General features: G+C 41.0%; 1 protein-coding gene across 1 annotated transcript; it reads left to right on the forward strand.

The window, feature by feature from the left end:
- The first annotated feature begins 9,858 nt into the window (after positions 1-9,858).
- Positions 9,859-11,154, forward strand: LOC127674370 (protein FAM47A-like). The gene has a single exon (XM_052170158.1). It carries the CDS (start codon positions 9,859-9,861, stop codon positions 11,152-11,154), a length of 1,296 nt encoding a protein of 431 aa, XP_052026118.1.
- Positions 11,155-11,361: the final 207 nt, after the last annotated feature.

Raw genomic sequence — 11,361 nt, forward strand, 5'->3', positions numbered from 1 at the left:
TGACAGCAGGACCAACTAACACCAAAGAAAACAAGATGGCAAAAGACAAATGTAGGAATGTTATTAACAGGAATCAAGGCAATATGGTATCATCCAAACCCAACTTTCCCATAACAGCAAGTCCTGGATACCCCAACACACCAGAAAAGCAAGATTTGGATTTAAAATCACAGTTCATGATGCTGATAGAAGGCTTCAAGAAGGACATAAATAACTCCCTTAAAGAAATACAGGAGAACACAAGTAAACAGGTAGAAGCCCTTAAAGAATTACAGAAAAGCACAATAAAACAGGTTAAGGAACTGAACAAAACTATCCAGGATCTAAAAATGGAGGTAGAAACAATAAAGAAATCACAGAGGGAAACAACTCTGGCCATAGAAAACCTAGGAAAGAAGTCAGGAGTCATAGATCCAAGTATCAACAACAGAATACAAGAGATAGAAGAGAGAATCTCAGATGCAAAAGATACCAGAGAAAGCATTGGGACAATAGTCAGAGAAAATGAAAAATGCAAAAATCTCCTGACCTAAAACATCCAGAAAATCCAGGACAAAATGAGAAGACTAATTCTAAGGATTATAGGTATGGAAGAGAGTGAAGATTCCCAACTTAAAGGGCGAGTAAATGTCTTCAACAAAATTATAGAAGAAAACTTCCCTAACCTAAAGAAAGAGATGCCCATGAACATATAAGAAGCCTACAGAACTCCAAATATATATGACCAGAAAAGAAAGTCCTCCCATCACATGATAATTATAACACCAAATGTACTAAACAAAGAATAAATTTTAAAAGCTGTAAGGGAAAAAGGTTAAGTAATATATAAATGTAGACCTATCAGAATTACCCTGGACTTCTCACCAGAGACTGTGAAAGCCAGAAGAGCCTGGGAAGATGTCATAGGTCCTAAGGGAACACAAATGCCAACCCAGACTGATATATCCAGCAAATCTCTCAATTACCATAGATGGAGAGACCAAGGTATTCCATGAAAAAAGCAAATTTATATAGTGTCTACAAATCCATCCCATCAAAGGATAATGAATGGAAAACACCAATGAAAGGAGGGAAAATACACACTAGAAAAAGCAAGAAATTGGCGGCGGCAGCAGCAGCAGTGGCTGGTCCAGCTGAAGAGCCATCAGCAGTGGAGCCAAGATGACAGGGTCCAGGCAGCGGTGGATTTATGGTACCTTTCACCTCACAGAAGCCACCACAGAACTCTGCCTCCCACCAGTTACTAGAGACTCGCCTCCATCTTGGTTCTCGGGACTCCAGAGAGATCAGACAGACTGAGGTATGCAACTATAACCCGAGGCCAACATCTCGGGGTTCTAAGCCCCACAGGCATTGGCCTGTACCCAGACCCTGGGCTGTTGGGAGGGGGGGCATAGGTGTGCCAACCCAGCCAGGAGGATTTTTCCCTCCGGGCCCGGCTTGTGCGCCACCATTTTGCCTACAGGACGCCAGAGAGTGCTAGCAGGCAAAGCCAGCTAGCAGGCATAACCTGAGGCTAACATAGCGGGGGTCTAGGTCCCAACAGGCCCTGGACTGACCCCAAGAACTGGACTGCTCAATGGGCCATCTGTGTGTCAACTTGGCCAGGAAGTTGTTAGCCCATCAGACTCTCCCTGCACTTTCAGGGAGCATGCTCACGCCCGCCATCCTGGCCACCTGAAAGACCCAATTAACAGTCATAGCCCGAGGGGAACATTGCTCAGACCTTGGCCTCCCAGGATTTTGCCTAGACTCAGGACCTGAGCAGCAACACTAGCCTTGTGTGCACCAACCCAGCTGGGGGTTCGGCTGCCCAGCAGAATGATCAGCACAAAGAAAAGGTCCCCACAGCATACACCCTTTAGCACTCCCTGAAGGAGCAAATGGTCACCATCTGGTTCAAAGACACAATCTGGGGCAAAGCACACTAGGGCTACAAGGGCACCCAAGAGGAGGACAGCACATCAGCAATCTGCAACAGGGGAAACCCAGCCATCCAGTGTTGCAGAAATAGCCCCAGAGCCCCTCAGGAGGCTCAAACACCAGCCAGAGACAAGACCAACTAACTCCAGAGAACAAAATGGCAAAGGGCAAATGCAGGAACGCTACTAACAGAAATCTAGGAAATATGGCAGCATCTGAACCAAACTCTCCAACATCAGCAAGTCCTGGTTATGCCAACACACCAGAGAAACAAGATTTGGATTTAAAATCACTGGTCATGATACTGCTAGAAGAACACAAAAAGGACATAAATGAATCTCTTAAAGAAATACAGGGGAACATGAATAAACTAGAAACCCATATAATGGAAACACAAAAATCACTTACAGAAATGCAGAATAAGGCTCAAGAGATAGAAGCCAATAAAGAAGAAATGCAAAAAAAAAAAAAAAAAAAAAAACCAAAAAAAAAACCCAAAAAAAACTTAAAGAAATGCAAGAGAACTTGAGTCAAGAGGCAGAAGTCATGAAAGAGGAAAGACAAAAATCTCTTAAAGAATTACAGGAAAACACAAATACAAATGATGGATCTGAGCAAAACCATCCTGGATCTAAAAACAGAAGTAGAAAAAAGCTAAGAAATCACAAAGGGAGACAACTTTGGAGATAGAAAACCTTGAGAAGAAATCAGGGGCCATAGATGCAAATATAAACAACAGAATACAAGAGATGGAAGAAAGAATCTCAGATGCTGAAGATACCATAGAAACCGTTGATGCAACAGTCAAAGAAAATGCAAAATGCAAAAAGCTTGTATCCCAGAACATCCAGGAAATCCAGGATACAATGAGAAGACCAAACTTAAGGATTACAGGTATAGATGAGAGTGAAGATTTACAACTGAAAGGGCCAGCAAATATCTTCAACAAAATTATGGAAGAAAACTTTCCCAACTTAAAGAGAGAGATGCCTATGAATATACAAGAAGCCTACAGAACTCCAAACAGACTGGACCTGAGCAGAAATACCTCTTACCACATAATAATTAAAACCCCAATGGACTAAACAAAGAAGGAATATTAAAGGCAGTAAGAGAAAAAGGGCAAGTAACATATGAAGGAAGACCTATCAGAATCACACCAGACTTCTCACCAGAGACCATGAAAGCTAGAAGTTCCTGGGCAGATCTCATGCAGACTCTAAGAGAACACAAATGCCAGCCAAGACGACTATACCCAGCAAAACTCTCAATCACCATAGATGGAGAAACCAAGACATTCCATGACAAAACCAAATTTACACAATATCTTTCCACAAACCTAGCTCTTCAAAGAATAATAGGAGGAAAACTCCAATACAAGGAGGGAAACTATACCCTGGAAAAAGCAAGATAGTAACCTTCCTTCATCAAACCCAAAAAAAGATAACCACTCAAATATAAAAATAACATCAAAAATGACAGGAATTAATAATCACTATTCCATAATATCTCTTAACATCAATGGACTCAATTCCCCAATAAAAAGACATAGACTAACAGACTGGATAAGGAAACAGGACCCTACATTTTGCTGCATACAGGAAACACACCTAAATGTCAAAGACAAAAACTACCTCAGAGTAAAAGGCTGGAAGACAATTTTACAAGCCAATGGTCTCAGGAAACGAGCTGGATTAGCCATTCTAATATCAGATAAAATTGACTTTCAACCTAAAGTCATCAAAAGAGACACTGAGGGACACTTCTTGCTGGTCAAAGGAAAAATCCACCAAGAAGAACTTTCAATTCTGAACATCTATGCACCAAATGCAAGGGCACCCTCATTTGTAAAAGAAAATGTACTAAAGCTCAAAGCACACATTTCACCTAATACAATAATTCTGGAGGACTTCAACACTGCACTTTCCCCAATGGACCGATCAGGAAAACAGAAACTAAACAGGGACACAGTAAAACTAATTGAAGCTTTGGACCAATTGGATTTGACTGATATTTATAGAACATTTCACCCTAAAGCAAAAGAATATACCTTTTTCTCAGCACCTCATGTCACCTTCTCCAAAATGGACCATATAATTGGTCACAAGACAGACCTCAACAAATACAAGAAGATTGAATTAATACCATGCCTCCTATCAGATCACTATGGTATAAGTGGTTTTCAATAGCAACAGAAACAACAGAAAGCCCACATACACATGGAGGCTGAACAATACTCTACTCAATGACACCTTGGTCAAAGATGAAATAAAGAAAGAAATCAGAGACATTTTAGAATTTAATGAAAATCAAGGCACAAAATACCCAAACCTTTGTGACACAATGAAAGCAGTGCTAAGAGGAAAACTCATAGCCCTGAGTGTCTCCAAAAAGAAAATGGAGAGAGCATACACTAGCAGCTTAACGACACACCTGAAAACCCTGGAACAAAAAGAAGCCAATTCCCCAAGGAGGAGAAGAAGACAGGAAATCATCAAACTCAGGGCTGAAATCAATCAAGTGGAAACAAAGAGAACCATACAAAGAATCAACGAATCCAGGAGCTGGTTCTGTGAGAAAATCAACAAGATAGATAAACCCTTAGCCAGACTAACCAAAGGGCACAGAGAAAGTGTCCAAATTAAGAAAATTAGAAATGAAATGGGGGATATCACAACAGAAACTGAGGAAATCCAAAAACACATCAGATCCTACTACAAAAGCCTATACTCAACACAACTGGAGAATCTGGAGGAAATGGACAATTTCCTTGACAGATAATGAATACCAAAATTAAATCAGGACCAAATAGATCATCTAAACAGTCCCATAACCCCTAAAGAAATAGAAGGGGTCATAGAAAATCTTCCAACCAAAGAAAGCACAGGACCAGATGGCTTCAGTGCAGAATTCTATCAGACCTTCAAAGAAGACCTAACACCAATACTTTGCAAACTATTCCACAAAATAGAAACAGAAGGAACAATACCCAATTCCTTCTACGAAGCTACAATTACGCTGATACCAAAACCACACAAAGATCCAACAAAGAAATAACTTCAGACAATTTTCCCTTATGAACATCGATGCAAAAATACTCAAAAAAAATTCTTGCCAACCGAAACCAAGAACACATCAAAACGATCATCCACCATGATCAAGTAGGCTTTATCCCAGGGATCCAGGATTGGTACAATATACGGAAATCCATCAATGCAATCCACTACATAAACAAACTCAAAGAAAAAAACACATGGTCATTTCATTGGATGCTGAAAAAGCATTTGACAAAATTCAGCATCCTTTCATGCTTAAAGTCTTGGAAAGAACAGGAATTCAAGGCCCATACCTAAACATAGTAAAAGCAATATACAGGAAACCGGTAGCCAGCATCAAATTAAATGGAGAGAAACTTGAAGCAATCCCACTAAAATCAGGGAGTAGACAGGGCTGCCCCCTTTCTCCTTAGCTTTTCAATATTGTACTTGAGGTACTAGCTCAGGCAATTTGACAACATAAGAAGGTCAAAGGGATACAAATTGGAAAGGAAGAAGTCAAACTATCATTATTTGCAGATGACATGATAGTCTACCTAAGTGACCCAAAAAACTCCACTAGAGAACTCCTACAGCTGATAAACAACTTCAGCAAAGTGGCAGGTTATAAAATCAACTCAAGCAAATCAGTGGCCTTCCTATACTTAAAGGATAAGCAGGCTGAGAAAGAAATTAGGGAAATGACCCCCTTCACAATAGCCACAAACAGTATAAAGTACCTTGGGGTGAGTCTTACCAAACATGTGAAAGATCAATATGACAAGAATTTCAAGAGTATGAAGAAGGAAATGGAAGTCCTCAAAAAATGGAAAAACCTCCCATGCTCATGGATCGATCGACAGAATTAATATAGTTAAAAGGGCCATTTTGTTAAAAGCAATATACAGATTCAATGCAATACACATCAAAATCCCAACTCAATTCTTCACAGAGTTAGAAAGAACAATCCTCAAATTCATCTGGAATAACAAAAACCCCAGGATAGCTAAAACTATTCTCAACAATAAAAGAAATTCTGGGGGTATCAGTATCCCTGACTTCAAGCAATACTACAGAGCTATAGTGTTAAAAACTGCATGATATTGGTACAGTGACAGGCAGGCGGATCAATGGAACAGGATTGAAGGTCCAGAAATGAACCCACACACCTATGGCCACTTGATCCTCGACAAAGGGGCAGATATCATCCAATGGAAAAAAGATAGCCTTTTCAAGAAATGGTGCTGGTTCAACTGGAGGTCAGCATGCAGAAGAATGGGAATTGATCAATCCTTGTGTCCTTGTACTAAGCTCAACTCCAAATGGATCAAGGACCTCCACATAAAGCCAGACACTCTGAAGCTAATAGAAAAGAAATTGGGGAAGACCCTTGAAGACATCAGTACAGGGAGAAAGTTCCTGAACAGAACACCAATAGTTTATGCTCTAAGATCAAGAATTGACAAATGGGACCTCATAAAATTACAAAATTTCTGCAAGGCAAAGGACACTATCAAAAGGGCTAATCAGCAACCAACAATTGGGAAAAGGTCTTCACTAACCCTACCTCAGATAGAGGGCTAATATCCAATATATATAAAGAACTCAAGAAGCTAGACTACAGAAAACCAAATAACCCTATTAAAAAATGGAGTACAGAGTTAAACAAAGAATTTTCTCCTGAAGAACTTCGGGTGGCAGAGAAGCATCTTAAAAAATGCTCAACTTCATTAGTCATCAGGGAAAGGCATATCAAAACAACCCTGAGATTTCACCTTACACTAGTCAGAATGGCTAAGATTAAAAATTCAGGAGACAGCAGATGTTGGCGAGGATGTGGAGAAAGAGGAACACTCCTCCACTGCTGGTGGGGTTGCAAATTGGTACAACCACTCTGGAAATCAGTCTGGCAGTTCCTCTGAAAATTGGGCACCTCACTTACAGAAGATCCTGCTATACCACTCTTGGGCATATACCCAGAAGATTCCCCAACACGTAATAAGGATACATGTTCCACTATGTTCATAGCAGCCCTATTTATAATTGCCAGAAGCTGGAAAGAACCCAGGTATCCCTCAACAGAAGAGTGGATGCAAAAAATGTGGTATATATACACAATGGAGTACTGTTCAGCCAATAGAAACAATGAATTCATGAAATTCTTAGGAAATGGATGGAGCTGGAGAACATCATACTAAGTGAGGTAACCCAGACTCAGAAGATGAATCATGGTATGCACTCACTATAAGTGGATATTAGTCTGGAAAACTGGAATACCAAAAACATAATCCACACGTCAAATGAGTTACAAGAAGAACGGAGGATGGCCCCTGGTTCTGGAAAACTCAGTGAAGCAGTATAGGGCAAAACCAGAACAGGGAAGTGGGAAGGGTTGGATGGGAAAACAGGGTGCGGGAAGGGGGCTGATGGGACTTTTGGGGAGTGCGGGGTCTAGAAAAGGGGAAATCATTTGAAATGTAAATAAAAAATATATCTATCGAATAAAAAAAAAGAAAAGAAAAAAAAGAAAGAAAAAGCAAGAAATCAATCTTCTTTCAACAAACCCAAAAGAAGATAACCACACAAACATAAAAAATACATCAAAAATAGCAGGAATCAACAATCACTATTCCTTAATATCTCTTAACATCAAATTAAGTGAAGAGAAACTTGAATCAATTCAATTAAAATCATGGTCAAGGAAAGGGTGCCTACTTTCTCCCTATCCATTCTTTTTTTTTTTTTCAGGACAGGGTTTCTCTGTATATCCCTGGCTGTCCTGGGGCTCACTCTGTAGACCAGGCTGGCCTCAAACTCAGAAATCTACCTGCCTCTGCCTCCCAGAGTGCTGGGATTACAGGCGTGCGCCACCACCGCCAGGCATTTTTTTTTTTTCGATTTGTCCCTATCCATTCAATACAATACTTGAAGTTCTAGCTAGAGCAATAAGAAAATAAAAGAAGATCAAGGGGATACAAATAGGAAAGGAAGAAGTCCAGGTATCACTATTCCCATATATTATGATTGTATATATAAGCAATTCCCAAAATTCTACCAGGGAACTATTCTCACTGACAAACAACCCCCAGTGAAGGAATAAGGACACCAATGCACTCACAAATATTTCAACCAATAATTTGTGCTGTCTAAAAGAAATGTGGGATAGAATAGAGACTTTAGGAAAGGCCACCCAGTAACTAGCCCAGCTCAACACCCATTACATGGGTAAGTACCAATCCCTGACATTATTATTGATAGTCAAGAAGCAACACTTTCTTCTAGAGGCTCTACCCAGCAGCATGCTTATACAGATGCAGATACCCACAGCCAAACATTGGATAGGGATCAAGTCAATTATGAAAGAGTTGGAAGAAGGATTAAAGGCCATGAATGGCAAAGGAACTCCACAGGAAGACCAACAGAGTTAACTAATCTGACCCTGACAAACTCTTAGATACCGAGCCACCAACCAAAAGAAAAAAAAAACCAAGTATATGGGATAGAATCTGACATATGGATCTCAGTGTCCATGGCTGTCTTGTCTGGCCTCCTTGGGAGAGGATGCACCTAACTGGCAAAGACTTCATGTCCCAGGGTGGGGTGATATCCATGGGGGCCACTCCCTCAGGGGAGAAGAGGAGGGGACCAACCCCTCAGAGGAGAAAAGAAGAGGACCCACCCTCTCAGAGGAGACTTTGTATGGGAAGGACCAGGGGGATGCAAATGAATGAATGAATGAATGAATGAATGATAATAAATAAAAGCAACTAGGTCTGGAAAAAGCACTACCTAAACAGGTAACAGGCCACAGTATCTTGCATCCATACAAGCTCTGTAACAAGACTATTCTTATAGAGGAAATATGACACCATTGTGTACAAAGACCATAAGCCAGAGTTGCATTGACCTTTTCATCCAAAACATTGCAAATGAGGGACTGGGGAGATGGCTCAGGGATTAGTTTAGAACAGTAGCTGCCTTTCCAGAGGACCTAGGCTTTTCCAGTACCCATGCCAGTTCACAACTATTTGTAATTCCAGTCGTAGGAGATCTGACACCTTCTTCTCGACTCCGTGGACTCCAGGCACACACATATATACTGATAGAAATAAAACAACAACAAAACCTAAACAAGTCAAGGACAGGTATGGTAGTATACACCTGTAATCAGCCTTCTTGAAGAATTTCATGCTGGCCTGATCTACAGAGTAAGTGTCATGTCTATCAGGATTAATTACACAGCACAACTTGTTCTCAAATGAAAAAAACACCATAACAAAAGCTCAAACAAAACAAAATAAAAGATGCAGCCAAAAGGCATCAGGAAGAATGAGTTTGAGTCAGGCTGATTTACATAATGATTCATTGCTCTGCTCTCTTCAGGAAAGGACAGATTCATCACCAGTAAGCATGTGGTAGAATACATGCTGTCTTAAATTGTATTCTCAATGCCACTCATGACAGTAAATAAAGTAAATAAATGGAAATAAAAGGAAATTAGGGAAGTAAAAACATTGTGACAGACATACACTAAAAACAACAAAATAATACCAAGACATATAAATGGAAAAATGCTTTTTTATAAGTCAGAAAGTCTACTATTGTTGAAATGAAAGTATATGTATACAAAACTGAATACAATATTCATAGAAGCATTCTGTGAAATAGTCCAAGAAGAAAACACTTGAAAAGTCCACCCCAGTCCAGTTGAGCAAGGAAGTAAATTTAGTTTCGGGCCAATAGAATGGAAGGAGCCAGTAAAGGGGTGGCAGGGGTGGGCGAACACTTGGTTTAGCCCATTCCAATAGAATTTCAGCCAAGGCGTCTTCTTAGCAACCTGAGCAGCCCCAGGAAAACAAACTCTTAAGGCTGTGGCAATTGCCTCAGATCCGGGCGTACCATGGGGGAGCAGTGGCTGCCATGGAATCGCCCCCGGCAGGTACTTCAGCCAATGCCTCTGGGAATGACCTGCAAGCCCTGGTTCAAGGACAGGTTGCCTTCTAAGTGTTTCGCGAAGCACAAACTGGAACAACTGAAGTTCCCTACCTCTCTGGATGGCCGACGCTGGGTGTTTGTGAAGGAAGGGCTGGATGATTTCAGGAGGGGCTGTCCGCCTAGTGAAGGTATGATCATTCGTGGTGCCAAAGATGGTTTTCTCCCCACAATTTCTCGTGAAGTCCGCCGTCGCTCCAAAAAGAGTCAGCAAAAACGGTGCCAGGACTTAAGCCTGTTTTCCCCTCTGTCGTTGGCCCAGCAAGCTCGTAAGGCCTTTGTGGAGAGAACAGAAGCAAACCTGACCCAGCATCCCTTGGCTTTCTGGCCCATGGAGGACGGAATTCCTAGCGATATTGAGCTCTTAGAAAATGTGCTGGAAGCTCTTGACACCGAGGAGCAGTTGATGGAGAAACCGGATCACTATGAGGAGAGCAGAAAATCTATTCATTCTGTGCATCTGCCTAGTGTGGCTGAGGAATCCTCTGAAAAAGAAGAAGAGCCTGAACCTCCCAGGTTTCCTGGGTCACGAAAACACGGTCTGCTTCATGAAAAAAAGCCCCGCAAAAAGAACCCCGCCAAGGAGTCTCTTTATTACCGGCATGTACCCAAAGGAGTCTATGACTTCTGTGCATGGGTTAACTCATTTGGAGATTTGGGCATTGACGAACGTTTCATGATGAAGCAATTTGACATTGGCTATGAGTGCAAACCGGTCTATACTGATTCTGCCATCAAGAAAGTCAGCCTGCTTCCTCCGGATCTCAGGTACTGCAGGAGGCTCAGCAAAGTGAAAGAGATCAGATTCTCCATACAGGAGGCCAACTTTGAAAGGAAACTCCGAAAACCACATGATCCTTACAAGCCCTGCAGGGATAAGATTAGATATGGAGCGTGGTACCTGAAGCCATATCTGTGGAAAAAGCTAGTAAATGACGAGCCTTTGATAGATCCTGAAGAGTTATTTGAACTTGAAGGTGGAATGCGTGGTAAACCAGACATCATTGAAGATCTTTATGGAACAATTGCCTTTAAGGATTTCATCATAAGCAAAGGCTACAATATGCCAACCATCCTTGAGAAGTTGTTTATGAGGAAAGGATGGAATTACGACACTGTCAACACTCCAATACCAAGAGTACTAAAAGCACATGAATTGATCATGCAGCAAAAGGATGAAGATTATGATGACGAAAATGACTAGCTGGTTTTCCATTTTACTTGACTTTCTACTCTCATTTCAAATATTGTGCAGAATATATATGATGAAGATATTGCTAAATGTGACCGTCTCTTTGGACAATATCTACACATGTTAGCTGTAATGTTTATGAACATTTCTCAACTCAAATGAACTTCTGTGCCTGCATAAATACTTTATCAACTTCAAGATCAACATTCATATATACAG

Source organism: Apodemus sylvaticus, chromosome X (assembly GCF_947179515.1).
Source record: "Apodemus sylvaticus chromosome X, mApoSyl1.1, whole genome shotgun sequence".
Classification (NCBI taxonomy): Eukaryota; Metazoa; Chordata; class Mammalia; order Rodentia; family Muridae; genus Apodemus; species Apodemus sylvaticus.

Excerpts from the sequence above, each read along its gene's own strand:
- LOC127674370 (XM_052170158.1), top strand. The coding sequence starts at position 9,859 with ATGGGGGAGCAGTGGCTGCCATGGAATCGCCCCCGGCAGGTACTTCAG.